Source organism: Aristolochia californica, unplaced genomic scaffold, assembly GCF_029961685.1.
Source record: "Aristolochia californica isolate CCGP_79_NKW_82.1479 unplaced genomic scaffold, dmAriCali1.0.hap1 SCAF_12, whole genome shotgun sequence".
Taxonomy (NCBI): domain Eukaryota; kingdom Viridiplantae; phylum Streptophyta; class Magnoliopsida; order Piperales; family Aristolochiaceae; genus Aristolochia; species Aristolochia californica.
The window spans coordinates 24,407,316-24,427,003 of NW_027181793.1; the positions used below are offsets into that span (position 1 = coordinate 24,407,316).

The 19,688-nt window shown below is 39.8% G+C and overlaps 3 protein-coding genes across 3 annotated transcripts; 1 reads left to right on the forward strand and 2 right to left on the reverse strand.

Annotated features, from left to right (window-relative positions):
- Positions 1-165: 165 nt before the first annotated feature.
- LOC137946167 (uncharacterized) lies at positions 166-4,471 on the reverse strand. Its single transcript, XM_068792378.1, has 6 exons — positions 4,090-4,471; positions 3,409-3,521; positions 3,121-3,210; positions 1,809-1,861; positions 1,367-1,469; positions 166-667 (listed from the first exon to the last, which is right to left on the reverse strand). Exons 1-6 carry the CDS (start codon positions 4,298-4,300, stop codon positions 548-550), a joined length of 690 nt encoding a protein of 229 aa, XP_068648479.1. The 5' UTR covers positions 4,301-4,471; the 3' UTR covers positions 166-547.
- Positions 4,472-4,761: 290 nt separating this feature from the next.
- LOC137946497 (uncharacterized) lies at positions 4,762-8,534 on the reverse strand. Its single transcript, XM_068792811.1, has 12 exons — positions 8,388-8,534; positions 8,246-8,299; positions 8,090-8,141; positions 7,685-7,758; positions 7,462-7,592; positions 7,302-7,374; positions 7,111-7,169; positions 6,591-6,878; positions 5,675-6,496; positions 5,312-5,434; positions 5,033-5,100; positions 4,762-4,907 (listed from the first exon to the last, which is right to left on the reverse strand). The coding sequence occupies exons 1-12, from the start codon at positions 8,410-8,412 to the stop codon at positions 4,904-4,906; spliced, it is 1,773 nt and encodes a 590-aa protein (XP_068648912.1). The 5' UTR covers positions 8,413-8,534; the 3' UTR covers positions 4,762-4,903.
- Positions 8,535-9,379: 845 nt separating this feature from the next.
- LOC137945340 (DEAD-box ATP-dependent RNA helicase 20) lies at positions 9,380-18,610 on the forward strand. Its single transcript, XM_068791191.1, has 10 exons — positions 9,380-9,658; positions 9,769-10,037; positions 14,008-14,187; positions 14,264-14,425; positions 14,518-14,672; positions 16,643-16,735; positions 16,814-16,899; positions 16,996-17,222; positions 17,984-18,217; positions 18,312-18,610. Exons 1-10 carry the CDS (start codon positions 9,603-9,605, stop codon positions 18,368-18,370), a joined length of 1,521 nt encoding a protein of 506 aa, XP_068647292.1. The 5' UTR covers positions 9,380-9,602; the 3' UTR covers positions 18,371-18,610.
- Positions 18,611-19,688: the final 1,078 nt, after the last annotated feature.

Sequence of the window (19,688 nt, forward strand, 5' to 3'; positions counted from 1 at the left end):
CCTCATTAGACTCAGCTGAGTCAACTCGAGCTAGGAAGTGGGTACAGTTGAGTTGATCTTGAGCTTATTTATATTCTGAAGAATATTGGAGCACCTTTTACTTGGAATTTATCATATGTGGGCCTTTGTATAGTGAGACATTTTTTATTCTACGCAAATATACAATGAAAATGAAACTCGCTCAACAGATTTAGATAAACTCAAAGGTGAGTCAACTCGGTCGTGGACGGAGAGTTGGCCAACTGCAGAATTAGTAAGGTAGGAGAAAATTGAAGTTTGGTTTACTCAGAAATCAAGCTGAGTTGGAAATCGGTCACTTGAGGTCAAATTCTACTCCTAAGCCACATCTCAGCAGAACCGTTCACTCGTGTGGGACCCATACGAATAGACAGCCCTCGTTCCATCTGATGTTGAAATGCAAGAAATCGATTCTATCACCGCAGGTCCAACAGAGCAGCCTCCCGCATTTCTTTGCCAGCATAAACGAAAAGAGATAAAAAGACTGCTCTCCGTTTCAACATGTCTACGTCAGATCACGGGCACCTCCCTACTGTTCTTTGTAGTTAACCTGCTCCATGATTTTTTGTTTTGATGCCCCCGGAGAGAATCCCATCTTTTGCATGAGCTCTTCCAACCGTTCCACATCAGTAAGATAAAGATATCCTATCTGCATGGAGAAGATAATACAGAATGTTCATTAGGATGAGCTCCTGCAGTGGACTGTACGGAGTTTACAGACGATGTTTGAGACAATTAGGTGAAATATGTGATCAGTGATTCTGATGACTGGAGGTTCATAACCAGTAGAACAACCCAGAATATGCAGTTCTTCCATGGTTCATCTGTTTTTTTTTCAAATTAGTTCCATACAGATGCCACTGTTTTCATCCTTACAAGTGCAAATTGTTGCAGAGTACACAGCCTACAAAATTCATGAATTTTCTTCAACACCAAGAGGGTAAACAAGTTTTATCCAAAAAACAGATTAAACAGAGAGAGAGAGAGAGAGAGAGAGAAGAGAGAATGCATCTCCTTCAGATGAAATTCTGATGGATTTCAGTGGCTTCTAAGACAATAAAAAATCCAAATGGAATCAAATACTTGGATTGTGTAAATCACTGAATAAAATTCAAACATTCTAGCTACGACAGGAAACTAAGGGAAAATGAAGCAACAAGAGAAAATCAGCAGGCCTAAAAACACAGAAAATGCAAGCTCAACAGGATGAAGACATACGAAGGTAACAAGGTAACAACAAAAACTATAGCAGAAGGAAAGATTATGAATTAGTTACAGAAATCATGTTTTAAAATGTTCTTGCATGACATTCTTTTCACCATTTGTGAATGCTAAAATAGAAGCTTACTAAGGTTTCCAGTGATGAAGCTCTATTATATACAGCCACACCAGCACGCTTAATTGTTCGAGTTTTCCCAGTGCCAATATTTTTTCCCCATCGAAGTATAACCCTGTACCAAAATTCAATTGACCATTAATGTTAATAAACATCAAAGAGACCAAATCTTCACCTTCAACAGCGAAAGCAATTCAAGATACTTTACTAAGCATTTTCTGGAGGCAATTTCTATCAAAAACTAGAAAGCAAATACATATATATATGTTTATAACAATGAGAAAAAGACATAGCAGATATTTTATTCCTTTGCACAGCTCCATTAATCCACAGGGTGAATCCTTAAAAAACTTTAGAAACTTTCATGCACTATATGCTAGAATTCATATGCTTTCCAAATCAGAGTGAGTCATTGCTATGAAATAATAAATGGAATGACAAAAACTGTTCTGACCTTTCTTCCTCTGATAGGAATTCATCATCAAGAAGCTTCTTGAGCAATGCATCCTAAAACCCCCAAAAAGATAAAGAGAAAGGGAATTTCAGAATGTATTCAACAAGGTTATGTTCATGTACAATTCACTAAATGGTAACTCCTTACAGTCAAGCACACTAAGGTCTCCATATGGATCACACAAAGCAGACAGAGAGAGAGAAAGAGATTAAAATCACCATTGGTCTTTTTTCTTTCAGTAGAAAAATAAGTCGCCATCCATACAGTGCAGCAAATAAAACATAAAAGCAAATAATAATGTGTTATGTTTGCAGACAGTTGAGACTGATCTGCAAACAAACCAATGGTGGGTCCCCTTGATTCCGCAAGGCAATCAGACAGGATTTCTCTAAGTCAAAGTTCACAGTCGTCTGATTTCTACATTAACCTCCCAAATGTTGCAACATAAAATTCATGTTGCCGCACTTCAAATCTAAGTATTCAATTGCCAAACTTTCAGTAGAAGAACCAAGACTGAAACAACTTCACCAGCATAATCCACTCACGCCGAGAGGAAATTATATTTCATATTTCGAGATCTCATAACATAATTAATCACTCTAGTAATGATGCAAGCAGCCTAATGGCATCCCTTGGAGATTCAGCTCTTTGTTTTATCAGATTTCAGACATTGTTGGTTGTTCCCAAGTTGTGTGGTCTCATGTTATCAGACCTGCCAATGGTAGAGCTGACAAATTAGCCAAATAGGAGATTTCTCTACAACACCTCAAGACGATTGCCCTCCACCTCTTAATCTACCATCTCTTTTCTCTTTAATAAAAGTGTCCACAAGTCAAGAAAAATATTGTACTAAAGGTGAAAAACACAGAACAGAACAAACTTCAGGATGCCTGTGGACCAACTCATAAGTTTGCAATTGTTGAAATTCTGTTAGAAGGGTAATTGATCATTTGACCATTACATATGGGAGTCACATAGTTCTAGCTTGTTAGATTACTTCTCATCTATCTATGTCCTAAATTGCATTCAATTCTAGTGTGTAGTGTTAGAGATATAAGCATATTTGTACACAAAGGCATTTTAGTCCTTTCTGTAATGTTTAACTTAAGTGATATAAAAGAGGATTAGGCTTGAGTTTCGAGAGCTAATACAGTGCAGCCGTCACATTGCAGCTTTCTCCATTTTCTCTCCTGTATTCTTCCTATTTCTTCTTAATCTCACCATTTCACAGAAATCAAAAGTGACTAATTAGCAAAATTGTCAATAGAAGTCATCTATTCTTACTACAGCATCAGAGTGGACAAATACATGCCTGTGCCTCGCAACGCACAACTTCCATCACACGTTCATTGTATTCATCCATATTAAGAGGAGGAAATAGAAAGTGCCTCCGAGCATATAGCTGCAAATTTTGACAGAAGAATATATCACAGTAAATTATGTGGTAAGAATCTATGGAACATGAAAAGAATCATAACATGTGGTAAAATTTTTAGGTATGTATAGATAAATTTACAGCAAACTTAACTGAACAACGAATGATGAAAGATATCTAGTGCATAGAATGGAGACTATTGTTGCAGCTATATAAACATTTCACCTCATACACAGAATCTCCGACGTATGCTAAAGTTGCTGCATTGTATATTGATCGGGGGCTTTTTACTTGGGGTGCAACAGGCAACCATCTCTGATATCCAAGATATAGTTCCTCTGCTTTTCATGTTCACCAGCCGAGTAAATACCAAGAAGAAGAAAAAGGAAGAAAGGGTAACAAAGCCAACATTTCTGAATTCAGAAGAAAAAAGAAACAAAAGCAAAATGAAGAAAAAGATCCACAGGCCCGACAGATGAATGCACACTTTAAGCAAAATAGGGTACCCTTCTATAGCTTTTTTGAACAGCAATGCATCTTTAATTAGTGATGCCACTCTTTAAAACCTACATATTTTCACTCGAAACTGCATAGTATATTCTCATGCAATAAAAATGACCACAGTTTGCAAAAATTTATCAACAGGAAATCCCATCCCTAGGATGAATAGCTGACATACCGCAGCCGAAGGGAAGGATTATGTCCCGACACCATGAAAACCTAGTTTTTAGATTTAGGAAGTTCCAATATCTTTACGATAGCTAAAACTGTTCGCAACGACAATACGAATTGCACCAAATTTATCGAAATCAGCTACGATTCTAAATATTAAGTCCTCTACCAGTCTACCCATTTGACAAAACGAGTTCCTGAACAAAATAAGCACAAAAAAGTAAAAGTTATTGCCTTCTGTTGCGTCGTGCCTGTGAGTTAACTGGTCTAAAACAGCAAGAGGATCCTTCTTCTGAAGGGAAGACGATTTAGTGCTAGAGTTTTTATCCTTCTTCTTGGAGGGCTTGGGGTTAACAACAACGGGTATGGGACTGGTATCTACTTTCCATGAGGCTGAGAATCTCATCCTCGGTATCCCCATTGAAGACGCCGCAGAAGCGGCCATTTCCGTTCCGGTAACACTCTTCCTTCGAAGAAATCGACGTAGACCGGGAAGACCCTTCCGAACTGCTAAGGAAAGCTTGAAATTGAACTGTGTGAGCTACAAATTTCAACCGAAGTCTCTTCGGATGACGATAACGGATGTGCAGGTCCAGAGTCCAGACGTCCGTTCCGAGGACACTGCTCAGACTTGAGATTTTCAGACCTTTCTAGAACGTTAGATACATCATATAAGCGGATCTGACATCCGAATTATAGTTCGAATATATCCGAATTATGGACCGAAAAAACCCACGGCCAGTACGGCGGCTTTACATAATGCACATTGTTGATACGTTTCAGATTGTTTGTCCGAGTATTCAGGTTAGAAAACGTAACGTATCGGATTTTCATGATATATGCAGCCCATATGAACGTGGTAACACATCCCCACATTAGGATGAGAAACTACTAAACATTGAAAACATAAAAACAAATTTTTTTCATAATGTGTAATCTTGGGAAACCAAGCCATATTTTGGTGTAAATTGATGATTTTATACAACATAATTCTGAAAACTGTACAGTGCAGTACTTTCTCTTAACCTCCAAGCATTCGCACATCGACTTACCTGAAAATTTGAAAACTGGTCACTAACAACACTATAATGCAAAGAAACAAGAAATGAAGTTCTTTTGGAATGGAAATTACTAAGATATAGGAGAAAGTCAAGGAAGCAAAGAGTTTTATCAGCACCTGGCCTTTCTTTGTGCAGTACTGAGGAAAAGAGTACCACATACTAATATCACGGTTATTTTTAGAACCTGTAGCATCACAAGCATATCTCGAATTAAACAATGACGAAATGAGAATTTAACATTGTCATTTCTTGAGTTTCATCTGTGCAAAATGCATGTTAAAGAGTTCTCGAGCTTAACTATCACCATAAGGAAAACAATTAAGGTATTAGCAGAATATGAATGAGTTCGGGTGATACAGAGAAAAAGGAGAAACAAAATTAGAAATGGAAGCAACCTGTTCATAGAATCCAACACCTTTTGTAGGATCCTCAGAATACTCATGATCTACTTGCTGTAAATCATGTGGAGCTTTACAACCTTTTGTAACCTCAGTAAGAATGTCAATAGCTGTCTCTCTCTGGATTAGCATTCAATGACAAGAGTAGAATAGATAAGAGAACAGTCCAAAAAAAGTAAAAAATCAATTCAGTAGTGGCCCAGCATTCCTCTCAAGAGTTTAAAACCTCACTCCCTGAAAAGCCATTTCTGACTTAGCACCCTTCATGCAAGCTGAATCAAAAGCATGTCAAATCTCCTACCTAACATGCAATGGAAATACATCATGTGGGTATGATATTGAGAAGGTGGAAAAACAAACCTCTTCCTCATACAATTCTCCCACCACATGATGAGTTTCTGACTTGATATGATAGCCATCAATGAAATTCCTCACTTGTTTACCAGCAGTAGTAATGCACAGGTGTCTTGAATCAGTATAAAATAACCAGCCATCTAGACTTTCTAAGGGAGTATACTTCATTTCCATAAGTCCCTGTCGCTCTCGCTCTTTGGTTGAAGAGGCACAGAGACTCTGATTGTGTTTATCTTCCACTTGAGCTTTCTCCCTCCCCTCTATTACCCTGCAAGAACTGGACAACTCATTTGCACCACTAAACTCAACAAGACCTGGACCCAAAACCTCAGCTTCTTCCATGGCCCTTGATCCAGTAAGAATTTCAGAATGTCTATCCTTTATGTTCCTTATTGCTCCTTCATTTACAAATTTAAGTTGTATGTCTTCCGACAATGGAAGATTATACGAGTTCCGTACCAATAGCTCATTGTTCTTAGATGTGAATGTGCCATCTGAAGTTTCATATGCAGTTCTTTCATCCAAACGATGGTATCTTCTTCCTTCTGTTCGCACCTTCTCCTTTACATAACTTTCAGCCTTCCTTGTTTCCCAAACAGTGGCTAGAAAAGATGGCTGAGCTGTTTCTGCTTTCAGCATATTAGTTGATCTACTCCAATTTGGCCTTTGTAAATTTTTTCCATGCGCCTCTGTAGAAGATTGCTTTCTCCTGGTATGTAATTTACTTTCTATTTCAGCTTTTTCACTAGATGCTCTTGTTGCCAAAACTTCTGCCTGCGAGTTGGTTGGTTCAGATTTCGGCAAACACTCAGACGGTGGAGAAATTCCCTATTTATAAGTTCCAATAATCTCAATTAAGAACAGACGTGGCCCAAAATAAATGTTACCAGCAAGTTTTGCATTGAAGCTGTGACAGAGTTACCTGTGGGAGAGTACTCTCAAATGCACTTATCATTTTTCTTACACTGTTAGAACTACATTTTGCACTCTGGATTTCAGAACCATAAAGCCCATCTCCTCCTGATGTCAAAGAAAGTGATCTACTTTTATGAGTATTTTCAGACAGAGAGGGTCTGGAGCATTCCAGCTGAGGATCGACAGCACTCTGTGAGGACGTTAAAGCAGGTGGGCACTGATACTTAAACATGTCTCCTGTACTTGGACCATTTGCTTCAATAAATTTTTTGTAAAGATTTATCTGCCCTTCCATCTGTATCAGTTGAAAAAAGTTTAAGAGGCTGTTAATAAACAAATAAGTTGAAGAATAATCCAAATAGATTGAGGATGCAGTCAAAGATAGATGAACCAATTCTTATTCTAACAGAGAGTATGAAATGTCACCAATGAATGCAGTGTGGAGAGATGAAACAATTGAGCACACCTAGACTGTAGTCTTTTATGTGACATAACAAGATTGAAGTGTGGAGTAGGGGATACTTAACTGGTGCTGTTGTCTCTGATTGATCAGCCCTGTTAGCTTCTTTGGGTCCAATATTGGAATCTGATTTCTCATCATCAAGGATAGGACAATGCTTCAGCAGAGTCTTCAGTGAAATTCACAGCTTCTATATTGATACTACCAAACTTTTAAAAAAAACAAACACAAACTTCTAAAATCACATGGTGACATCACCTATTGGCGTTTCTGAAGATGTGAGACTCCTCTTTCCAAGCTCCACCTGTTTCTTCCTTAAAATGGATTCTCTCTGTAACAGACCAACACTTTGATTGAAACTACATCCAATCCACCTGTGTTTTTAACTGATAGTTCAACCAGAGAAAATATCAAATACCATGTCACGGATTCGCTTGCGCTCTTCCTCATTAAGGTTGAATAGAAGCTTCATGTGTACTAATCCACCTTCCTTGAATGGGAACATATCATCCCAAAGGCCCTTTTCAACAACAGACTTCGTTTGAATATCTTCCAATGCATGCAAATGTACTCGTCATCCACCCATTAAATTTAAATAACCAATTCAGTGACACAATTAGAAAACAAATAAACAATGATACCTATACGAGATATCTCCTTTCCCTCAGCATCACAGAGTGTAACAATCAGGATATCACGAAGGTTCACCAGTGGGCTAAATCGAAATCAATTACCAAACAAAATGAACAAACACAAAGCGTCACTACCTCAAGTCCCAAATACTGCTGTATGAGATATCAAAATCTCACAAACTGATATCCGAGGCAAATATTCAACAACATAAAAAAGCCCACTGTATCAATACTCGTGAAATTTGATTTAATGACTTAGTAATAGCCCTTCCCAATAAGGGATGGAAGGGTACGAGGTGAACACAAAATAGAAACACACTCAGGAAAACACCTACTAACACTACGGTGAAGCTCTAATTTATGAGCATGAACATTTCAAAAGGACTTGGAGAAGCGAAAAGACATTCTACTTACAATGAGAAATCGCCCTTGTCCCGTGTTTGGAATTCTCTCTTCCCGATAGCAACTGCATGGGTTGAATAACATATTCACTCAAACAAGCACCAGAGAAGCTTCCACAATAAAATTATTAAAAAATCCTCATCCAAAACAAGGAGATCAGATGCTCACCCTTTACGGAAACCAGAGACATCAGAGAGGAAGGAAGGTCCATCAGGCCAAGGACTGAAAATAGTCAAACAACGATTATGCATATCGTCGAGGAAGAGAAACTGTAGCGGTAGATACTAGGGGAATAGATAAGTACAAGTACCTGAAACTTGAATTGCACCTGGCATTGAGTACTGGAATTAAAAGGAAGAGAGTGCAGTATCTGAACAAGAAGTAGAAAAAAGAGCGCGGGCTCGAGTGCTGGGTGGCGGTTGTCGTGTTTGTTTATTTGTGCGGGTGAAGGTAATGTGATCGGTTAGAAGAAGAAAGACGAGTGGCCGGGAAGCCTTCATATTTGAGTATGGCTGCCCGGCCACTAGACGGGATCGGTCCTAGACGGGATCGGTCCTAGACGGTCTCACCTTGTAGGACAGAGACTGGACGAGATAAAAAAACACAAACTCACCTGCCCCTATGATCTTATCAAACTGGTACCCTTTTATGGTTTACTAAAAATAATTGTATTTTATTTGTAAAAATCTACGAAGGAGGATAGAATGGGTCCCTCATAGCCCCTATGATCTTATCACTTATGCTTAGTGGAGAGCACTTATTCGTGGTGCAATGCAACATTTTTGTCACAGTCTTATGACCACTTTTATGTTGCTAGATATAATCATATATTTATTGATAGTTTTTGTATATAATATGCTTTTTACATGGAAACTTGTATTAATGCATTTTAAACATTTGTTTTAAATAAAAAAAATGAAGAGTTAACTACAGGATTCATGGTGTTAAAAGGATGTCGAAAATAGTTCTTATTTTTTCATTAAAATAATTAATTATTTTATGTTGGTGCCTATTGGAAATATAGAAAAATAGGAAAAATTGAGTCATATTTCAATAAAAGGTAATATTTTTTTAAAATATTTTATTTGATAAGATTATGTGGGCGCTGTCTGAAAGGACGGCCCGACCTGATGGATGGCTCAAACCTAAATTATTTATTTGTTTTCTCACTTGAGAAAAGAAAAAAAAAAATAAATCTCGAATATCTGTCAAGATCAACGTCTGAGATTATGCAATCCGGCGAAATTCACAGTTTAGTAGCGCGAGCAACGGTAGCGCGAACACTCGCCTTTCGCTAGGCCGAAGAGCACCGGCGACTGGTCCGCTTTTGGCTCCATTAGGTCTGTAGTCCGGCAGCTCTTCTCTGTTGGTGGAATAGCTGCATTGGGGCTCCGGAAACCGCGAACGGCAGATGCTACGACGAGCTGTGGCTGCTTCTACTGCCTCTATTTCCTTCTCGTCGCATGTTTTACCTCTCTGACCTCCCACTACCTTCCTTTGTTGCATTTAGTCCATTAAGAGCTACATGAGCCGCTACGACAGCCGCGCCACCGACCCCGGTTCGTACCGAGACCGGAAGAGGTGACGCTAAACTTTAATCGTATTGGCCCGAATGAAAATTCCCATTTTCCCAATTATTTGTGCTGAATAGCTTCACACTTTTTACCCACCTCTTTTTTTGCGGTTTGCAGCGATGGCACTTTCGGCCGGAAAGGGGGTGCGGGATTCGATAGTGCGAGGCCGTCAAACAGGGATGGTTCCGGAAACTTCGGAAACAATTTACCGAAGCAGGATTTTGATGGGCTTATCCCCTTTGAGAAGAACTTCTACACCGAGTCTCCCTCCGTGGCGTCCATGACCGAGGAGGAAGTGGAGGCCTACCGGCGGCGGAAGCAAATCACCGTTGAGGGCCGGGATGTCCCTAAACCCCTGAGAGAGTTCCAGGACGTGAGGTTTCCAGGTATTTGCTTCTCTTCAAGCAAGAGTTGGTTTAGTTATTACATGCTTTTGGGTTCAATGGGCAACTTCTCTGTCCCCCATGAGTTTAGATGATACGCCGGAGAATTAAAATTTTAAAACTTCTTGGGATCACTAAATTGCTGCAGAGAGAAATTTAGCCTGAAACTGGTTGTACTTTCGCCAATTGAAACGACTAATGTAGCTTATTAAAGTGTTATGTTTTAGCTTCGTTTTAATGCTTAAAGAAGACTTTACTTTGCTTGTATAAGCATCTTTGGAAGTGGAGCATTCCCAAATTTTGGAACTGTCTCAATCTGAGGATTGTAGTGCCTATGTCATTGCCTCAGGTTGGATATGACTTTTCGGCCTCCACTGCTGAAGTGTCTGCTCAGGTGCTCCCTGAAAATTGTGAATGGCTGATTTGAATGGGAACACCTTGTTATCTAATTCCAAATGTTTCCTTTTTTTAATTGAAAAAAGAATATAATGGACAGAGCATCTGTTTAAGACTAATCACTGTAAAAGGTTTGGAGAGAGCCCAGATTGGGGCTTCAGGCGATAGCACCAATTGGAGGGGAATTCCTTGTTACTGGCGCAGTTTTTTAGTTTCCAACTTACGGCTGTTAAATCAGTTTCTTCCTGGCTTCAACATTGTGAGACAAGGCTTTGATGATGATAATTGCATGAAGGTGACTATAGAGCCAATGTGCAATATCACTTTAAACATATGACTCATACCCAAATGTAAAAAATGGATTTGCTCCTCTAGTAGGAAATAAAGGCAGTGGTTTATTCTTAAATTAGTACAAGAAATGGGAATGATTGGACCGTGGTTAATAATTTATTTTTTAACTTGCGTCTTTTTTATTTAAAAAAGGATGTATATATTAACAAAAAGAATTACAAAGACTTCTATGTTATGTGGCTGCAGTTTGTGCCGACCTACAGGGATTCTGACTGTGGAAATCTATGCTTTAACCCTGATAGTGGTTGGAGGGAACCTAGAGCTAGGACAAGAATAATACAGAGAGAAAATGTCATAGCCAGCGAGTTTGAGTTAAGATTCTTCTTGTAAAATAGAATCTTTCTAACAGCTCTTTATCTTTTTTTTTTTTTTTTTGAAATAGTGCTGAGTTATATTAAAAGGCTCAAAAGAGCAAGATTACACGGAGGGGGAACCGTCCCAAACAATGAGAGCTTGCTGGGATGTTCCAAATTTAGTTAACCTATTAGCCAAGGAATTGGTTGATATAGGAATGTGATTCCATGTACAAGTAATCAATGTTACAATATCTGCAATAGAGGAAATAATTGGCCAATGCCGCTAGGGGGGGGGGGGGGGAGGGGGAGTTCCCCTCAATCAGCAACTTCCCTTGAAGATGGGTCTAGAATCTTTAATCTCTTTATCTTTGTTCATCCTTCAAGAGTAGTAGTACAGGTGTCTTATTTCATCTGGTGATTAGAGTAATGCCTAAAAACCTCAGATCAGTCTGTTGACTTACATGTTTATGGAAGTAGACAATGATCTTATTATGTGTGGTAATTCTTGATGATTCTATGTATGGATTGATTTAAAGGATTATTTAGGACTTTCTGTCATGCTCATATCAAGTGACTCATAGTGGCCTGGGGACATGTCTGATCTCTTAAGCTTCTCTCTGGATGAATTCATATTTCAACCATTTGAAGGAGAAGAAGTATGACATAATTGAAGGAAAAAAAAGCTCATTAGACAAAAAAAAGCATTGCAGTTCTAATGAATTGAAGCACTTCCTCTACTTGGTGGTGCTTTGATTTTTTTTTCTTTTTTCTGTGTGATGTTCCCTTTTTCTTTTTAAGCCGATGAGAAGATTTTTATTAAGAGGGGAAGGATACAGAGGTATCCCAACAGCAGGGCGAGGGAGGCTCTAGCAGTACAAAAAATTTAAAAGTTACATGAAGAATACAGTTAGATACAATTGGAAAATTAATCAAGTTTGCCTAACAGTGCACTCAGGTAGGTTTGTGTCATCTTGGCTAGATTGCTTGCAGCAGCATTGTTGGACCTAGGAATGTGAGACCAGGTGACATACATGGTGGCAATAGGATAAAAACATCCTACAGTTGAGGCAGCAGCCTGCAGGGTGGCGAAGAGTGATTTCTCCTTCCACAATAATTGGCTTTCTGAAATTGTCCTTGGCAATTCGAATAACGTGAGAACTACATGAGTATCAGCAGGTAGAGAGTCGGATTGGCCAAGAGGGCCAGCGTAAGAGATATGCTTTCTTCCATCACGATTACTGGAAATTCCCCTGGAAGGCCTAGGGCAGCCCTGGGCATTCCCGTCAAAATTGAGTTTGATGGAACCAAGAGGGGGAGGGGTCCAGGGGGTGGTGCGACTAGGTTTTTTCTGGTCTAAGGGATGCAATGTGCAGGCAATTCTCCCCAATATGGGGACTGCTGAACTCAGATAAATTCTTCGTAGTGTACAACCAAGAAATTGATGTTTGAAGTGTGCTGTCCATATTGGCCTTGTAACTTTCCATCTTTCAATGAAAAACCTTGTTTGCTCTTTTCATCCATAAATGTCATGGAGTTACAGCCAACATGGTTTTCTAAACATCTTGTCAAGAGGAGGGAGAGAGATTAGACCATTATGAAGAAGCCAGTCAGCAAAGGAGGAAGAGATACAAGTGCTGATGTTGAAAAGCTGAAACATTTCTGTCTTTTCCAAGCAGCAAAAGTGCAATGGAGGAGGAAGTGGAACCATCTCATCTACTTCACAGCATAGCCTACAAAGGTTGTTGACGACCATGTTCCCTCTTCTGTAAAGATTATGGTAGTTAAGAGTCTTTACTTTTTTATGGCGCACCAAATGAAAAAGACAGAACCTTGGGCTGGCCTTAAAGATTCCAAACGGTTGCAACAAATCCTGTACCGTGTGGAGTATGAGGTGGACTTTGCTTGTAGAACGAGGAAACCGAGAACTTGCCATTAGACGTCCCCTTTCAAATGATGATGTCTCTGTGATGCCTTTGAAGGTATTGGCCAGCAAAATCATCCATGGGATTACTGGTGGCTAAAGCTTCCAAATCATTTAAGTTTCTTCTGAAATCCAAATCCTGTTCCTCCTCAGATCTAACATTAGTGACTAGAATATCTTGATCCTTAGCAATGGAGTAGAGCTCAGGGTATTCATTGTCTAAACTTCTGTTCCCAATCCATCAGTATTTTCAGAATCTCACTTTAGCACCAGACCACACTCTGAATCTGACCCCAGCGGTAACAACCTTGCTAAGATGGAGAATACTTATCCATAACAGTAATGTCCTTCTTGTAAGAGAGCTAGAAGGGAGCCAATGATTCTTGATGTATTTATACTTAGCAGCAATGGCCTTTCTCCACAGGGTATTACATTCATTTCCATATCTCATTTGGTGAGCAATGCCTCATTCATCTGATTAATTTTCCTTTAGTCAAGCCCTGCAGTGTTTGCATGTGCGGTCCTCAGTCCAGTTCCAGTTCACTAAATGATACTCGAAGCTATTGGAGGATCCCCACAAAATCAATCTCCTCCCAATACCTTCAATCTGATGCGACACTAGCCAGGTATTTGAGGAGAGAGAAAATAAAGCAGGAGTCAGGCCAAGGTGGACTTAACAAGGTTCAGTTATGTTCCACGTTAGTGCTGTCTTATAAGAATACGAATGCTATAGAATCTGAAATTTCCTCATCAAGCTGTAATATCTTCCATTTCTGTTAAGTTTCAGATGCAAAAAGCTTTTCATTGATCCTCAAATGTTTTTGTCATTTTTGTATGTTCTGTAAAAAGAGATTTTTTGGATGCCAGTAGCATTCTTGGAGTATGGAAAGTGGAGTGAGGTCTTGCTGTTTTTGATTGTCACAAAGTGGAGACTTCTTTCTCTGTTCCTATCTCTATGTGAAGAAGTACAAAGAAAAAAATTATTTATATCTCTTGCTTATCTCTCCAGATTATGTCATGCAAGAAGTCATTAAAGCTGGTTTTGTCGAACCAACTCCAATCCAAGCACAGGGGTGGCCAATGGCGTTAAAGGGTCGTGATCTCATTGGCATTGCAGAAACAGGGTCAGGGAAGACACTTGCTTATCTGTTGCCAGCGATTGTCCATGTCAATGCTCAACCTATTTTAAGTATGTTAATCTCATTTTTTATCTTATATTTCTTCACTATTTAGGTAGACTTATTGATTGGTGGACATTATGTCAGGTCCTGGTGATGGTCCAATTGTTCTAGTATTAGCTCCAACCCGTGAACTTGCTGTTCAGATTCAACAAGAAGCAACCAAATTTGGGCAATCATCAAAAATAAAGAATACATGTATCTATGGAGGAGTTCCAAAGGGGCCTCAAGTTCGTGATCTTCAAAAAGGTTGTAAATTTTCTGTTTGTTGGTTCTGGTAATTGTTTTTTGATGCATGAGTTGCAAGACCAATTTGCTTTGTGTTCTTGTTCTCTACGTAGGTGTTGAAGTTGTTATTGCTACACCTGGGAGGCTGATTGATATGTTAGAATCACATCACACAAACTTGAGGAGGGTAACTTACCTTGTATTGGATGAGGCAGATCGGATGTTAGACATGGGTTTTGAACCACAGATTAGGAAAATTGTCTCTCAGGTGATCTTCATTCCTTACAGTAATTGACGGTATCAATTGATAATGCTTTTGTACTTTAAAATTTGTAAAAGTAGACAAGTCTTTCTGGAGCTGAATGTTATCAGTCTCACTATCCTTTACTGTTAGCTAACAATTCATCATTTTGCTGTAAGCTAACTCTCCTTATTTGCTCATTAAACCCTGTTTTCTTTCTTCAGTGATTCACACACCTAACTTTTGATCATTATTGTTTTATCTGCCTCTGATTGTAGTGACTTCCTAATCAACTCAGGAAACATAATGTGCTTTTAAGCTCTATGTGATTTTGGATGATCTAGTTTGCGAATTCCCTTTTCTGTTTTTTTTTTTTTTTTTTTTTTTTTTTTTTTTGGGCATATCAGCTTGACATTTCATATGCTTTGTACTTGACTTTCCTTAAGGGGGACCTGCAAATCTTGATTTTTATCATTGATTTTTCTTGCTGCACTTGTCTTTAGTTTAACCTGACTTTACCATCCTAGGAACAGTGTACTTCAGTTGAGGGTTTTCAATCTTCCATCTTGCTGTCTATGTAAAATGTGGATTTAGGTACATTATATATGCAAGTTTCAGATACTATGTGTAATATTTAAGGTACTGGCTGGTTGCTTTACTTTTTTGGCAAGTAATTGATACATCAAGACGTGTGTCTAGATGTCAAGTGTTTTTTTTTTCCTGTATGTAATGGTTCGTGAAAACTGTGAATACTATCAGTGTAATCTCTCTAGAGTCTTTATCTCCCAGGATTCCTTTGCTAGGCATTCACAAAGTTTCATGAATATCTAGCAGCCCAAATGCTAAATTATGGTTGCTTCATATTTTATTTTATTTCTCTTTTTGGTTGAAATGTGGATTCATAGATTTTATTTCTTTCTATTCGCCTCCATTTTTTTAATTCCCAGAATTAACAGTGTTATTAAATCAGACTGACCAGGCCAGTTGAAAGAGTTTCCAGTGGACCCAGTCCCTTGTCTGGGGCTGAGTGTCTACAGACTCAGGATTGGGTCAAACACTATCTGAGCAGTCTGAGCTTGTTGGTGAACCAGGTGATCTGGCCTGGTCAGCTGGGTCATATTATTGCACTTGAGAGAGAATTTTTCCCCTGCTTGAAGGATGGGAAGGGAGCAACTGCCACCTTCCTCTATTTTGGCACCAGCAGGGGAGCAGCCCTTACTCTTCCCGCTGTCAATGGCAGGAATGGCAGGGGATCCTCCCAGCTTACACCAGAAAAGGTGCTCCCACCCCCTCCCCTGTTTTTACAGAAAAGCAGGGAGGGCGATAGGGGTGAACGCCCCTCTTTTCCCCTTGTAAATGGTGATGAGGCTGGGGATGCTTCCCTGTTGCAGCAGCAGAAACATTGTGGGAGGGGAGGGTGATGGATGGCAGAGCCCCACTTGTCACCCCTTCTTCTGCTAGCGGGGGAATTGTCCCTGCCAAAAGGAGGGGGGGGGGGGGGATAAGCGGGGCTCTTCCCCTCCTCCCCCATGGATCTTTTTTTTAAATGGAAAGATTATGCCATTGTGATGTCACCACAGAGCAACCACCAGGCCTTGTCACTTCAACGGGCCGGCTTTTATAACATTGGTTAGTAAGGATATTTTAATATAGCTTTTTAAGGGTCCTTTTGGATGCTACTTTTGTTGTAATTTTGAGGAATGAGTGACAAGCTGTCAAACCAATCTCTGGACCATGGTTTCGGAAATAGGTCTGGAAGGTTAACATTGTTTTGCTTACCTGCATAGCATTGTCTAGAATATACTGACTTGATATTTCATTGGTTCTGAAATAGGTCTGGCAGGATAAAATTGTTTTCCTTTCCTGCATGGCATTGTTTATAATGTGCTGACTGGATATTTCATGAACTTGGATTGGCTTGAGGACTGCTTGATATCTTCCTGAGCAGATTAAATCATTGATTTACGGTAAAATTATCAAAAGCTTTCTTGTTGTAGATCCGGCCCGATCGTCAAACTCTCTATTGGAGTGCCACTTGGCCAAAGGAGGTTGAACAGCTGGCAAGGCAGTTCCTTTATAATCCGTACAAGGTGAGTTGACTGGCCCTTGATATATATTTTCTGATTCCTTTCATCTCTATAACATGATGTCTTCCAAATTTGACACAGGTTATTATTGGTTCAGCAGACTTGAAAGCTAATCATGCAATTCGCCAGCATGTAGATATTGTTTCGGAGAATCAGAAATACAATAAGTAGGCCTTATCTTCTTGTTACTACTGTTATTGTTTTTGTTGTTCATTCTATGGCCAGTATGTCATAGATGTATGAGCTACTATGTTGATTACCAGATTGGTGAAGCTTTTGGAGGATATCATGGATGGTAGTCGGATTCTTATATTCATGGATACGAAGAAAGGATGTGACCAGATCACAAGGCAACTTCGAATGGATGGTTGGCCTGCTCTGTCAATTCATGGAGATAAAAGCCAAGCTGAGAGAGATTGGGTCCTGTCAGAATTTAAAGCTGGCAAAAGCCCTATTATGACTGCTACTGATGTTGCTGCTCGTGGTTTAGGTACATAAATAATATCTAACAGTTCAGTATTTTTTATTTTCATGCTCTGGATGTTTCCTTTAGAAAAAAAGGCAAACCTCTTTGATGCTACAGCTTAAGGCAGTACATGAACTGTCAACCAAAGTATGAGAGTGAAAAAATAATTTGTCTTAAGAAAATACTTTCTGCACAAATGTGGTGATCACCCTCCTCTAAAAGTGGTTTCTGGGATTCATGCCCCTCTTTCCAACTATTGGTTGAAGTTGAATTTTGACGGCAATTTGAAACAAAGATAATCTGGGACTTGCCGAGGTATTATCAGAGATTCCTCTAGTCAATGTCTTACGGCCTATTCAGGCCTGCAAGACACTAATTCAAAGCCTTGCTGATGGGGATCAACTTATATTCTCACCATTTTTAGCAACCCAGTGGTGATAGAAGGGGATTCAGCCTTAGTAACAAAATGGTGTCAGGAATATACCCCTCCCCAATGGAAGATAAGGCACATAATTGGCTAAATCAAGGCCATATCTTCAAATCACTTGGCACAATAACTTGTGTGCTTCAAACAACTCAGCTGACAACTTCACCAAGGATGGCTCTCACATCCTACTTTTTCATTTGGGGTCTCCACCCCCAGGAGGGCTGATAATTTCTCCCTCTTACTTTCAGATTTGAGTTCAATTAATAAAACTTTCACAAGTTCCCCCCAAAAAAATAATCTCTACAAATAGATTAAATCATTCTGTTATACTATCTTATTTTTCAATCTCTTATGGCAGACGTGAAGGATGTGAAATATGTGATCAACTATGATTTTCCCGGTTCCCTTGAAGATTATGTCCACCGTATTGGTCGAACGGGCCGTGCTGGTGCCAAAGGAACAGCATATACTTTCTTCACTGCTGCAAATGCAAGATTTGCCAAGGATCTGATTGGTATCCTTGAGGAAGCTGGCCAAACGGTCAGTTCTGAACTGGCTGCAATGGGACGGGGAGCCCCTCCTGCTTCTGCAGGTTTCTCTCTCTCTCTCTCTCCACTCTCTGTAGCTTTCAATCTTTAGGTGCCTTTATTCATAATTGTCGTTTCTATGTGCTGTTTATGAATTAGGTCATGGGGGCTTCCGCGACCGTGGGAGGGGCTTTGGTGGTGGACGTCCATGGAGCTAATTGACATCAAAGCGAAGTGCTCATCTCTGCAATTAGGGACCCGTACTTCTGGTTCTACTCAAACCCTCTGTAATTTTGAAATTGAAGACTTCGTTTGGTGCGAGGGTGGTTGCGTTGATGTGGGGATTGTTTTACCCATCTTAGCTACAGTAAAGGAAAAATCCCCGGTTGAGTTTGCCCTCTGTAAAAAAGCCACTATTTAGAGGATAAATATACTGGCCTAATTTTTTATTGCTGTTATTTTTGGTATAATCGAAACTTAAAATATCAATTAGAGCTCGGGAATGACATAGGAAGCAGCCCTTGTATTAATTGTATCAGTTTGCTGGACGTAAATAGTGAAGTTCTTAGTTTCCAGGAAATGATGATGATGCTACCAAACCCCTAACTGGACGTAATTTGTATTCCTTGTTGCTGTTACTCTGAACTCTTACATTTTTTATATTTGTTTGCCACTTTAGATTTTGAAGAAGATTACTATGAATTCCACTACTTCTTTAGCAGTTCAACTTCAATTTTTTCGTACGTGTTTCTATCAACTCAAGCAGTAGCTACTATGTACAAATGAACTTCTGATTCAGCCTAAAAAGTTCTGGTTCTGCTGCGGAACCTGAATGTCGTTACCGGATATCTTAAATTTCTGGCTTCTTAGGCGACAAAAATATCATGCAGTTATTGTATCGCCGAACGATTACGATATCAGTGGTTCGAGCCGGAGGATAAACGAAACCATTACGCGCTCAGTGGTCAACACAGCATCAGTGCAGTTTTGTTCTTCTTACGAGTGCCAGGGTGCCCGTGATGGCTATCACAGCAGCAGCTATGGCGGCCATAACGTCGACGCATCACTTCTTTCTTAAGACGTTTCCCATTTTTTTTCTCCATCACCCCTCTTTCATCCTTCGAAATGCCAAACTCAGAACGGCGCTGGCAGCAGGCATGCCCTTGTCGGCCGTTTATCGTCCTCGTGTCCCTTTCGTCCTCTACGAACAGCAACCCGCGAATGAGTATCAAAACCTCACAAACTCACTGCCCTTCTCATGGGCCGCTGTCGATCTCCTTTACTCTTCTCTCCTTCTTGCCATGGGCACTTCCTTCGCTTTCTTTGTCGGCCTCCCGGTTGCCTGGTTCGGGGTCGTTAGCATTGATCTCGAAGAATGAGAATTCCATAAGGAGGATAGCAATTGCCGTTGCATTCCTTTTTAGTGGAAATGAGATAAATGCCTCATCTTGGGCAAATCCAGGGTCGTCTTAGTTGGATTTGGCTGAACATGAGACTGAAAAACACTTGCGAACCTTGAGAGAGGTGTGGAACTCT

What these genes read in the sequence shown, in the direction of transcription:
- LOC137946167 (XM_068792378.1), bottom strand. Translation starts at nt 4,300, where the DNA reads ATGGCCGCTTCTGCGGCGTCTTCAATGGGGATACCGAGGATGAGATTC. An exon ending in TTGTGCGTTGCGAGGCACAG is followed by an intron (nt 1,862 to 3,120) that starts GCATGTATTTGT and finishes TGGGGGTTTTAG; the next exon opens with GATGCATTGCTCAAGAAGCT. An exon ending in CTTCATCACTGGAAACCTTA is followed by an intron (nt 668 to 1,366) that starts GTAAGCTTCTAT and finishes TTCTCCATGCAG; the next exon opens with ATAGGATATCTTTATCTTAC.
- LOC137946497 (XM_068792811.1), bottom strand. Translation starts at nt 8,412, where the DNA reads ATGCCAGGTGCAATTCAAGTTTCAG. An exon ending in TTGAGAGTACTCTCCCACAG is followed by an intron (nt 6,497 to 6,590) that starts GTAACTCTGTCA and finishes ACTTATAAATAG; the next exon opens with GGAATTTCTCCACCGTCTGA. An exon ending in GAGAATTGTATGAGGAAGAG is followed by an intron (nt 5,435 to 5,674) that starts GTTTGTTTTTCC and finishes ATGCTAATCCAG; the next exon opens with AGAGAGACAGCTATTGACAT.
- LOC137945340 (XM_068791191.1), top strand. Translation starts at nt 9,603, where the DNA reads ATGAGCCGCTACGACAGCCGCGCCACCGACCCCGGTTCGTACCGAGAC. An exon ending in AGTTCGTGATCTTCAAAAAG is followed by an intron (nt 14,426 to 14,517) that starts GTTGTAAATTTT and finishes TTCTCTACGTAG; the next exon opens with GTGTTGAAGTTGTTATTGCT. An exon ending in TGTTGCTGCTCGTGGTTTAG is followed by an intron (nt 17,223 to 17,983) that starts GTACATAAATAA and finishes CTCTTATGGCAG; the next exon opens with ACGTGAAGGATGTGAAATAT.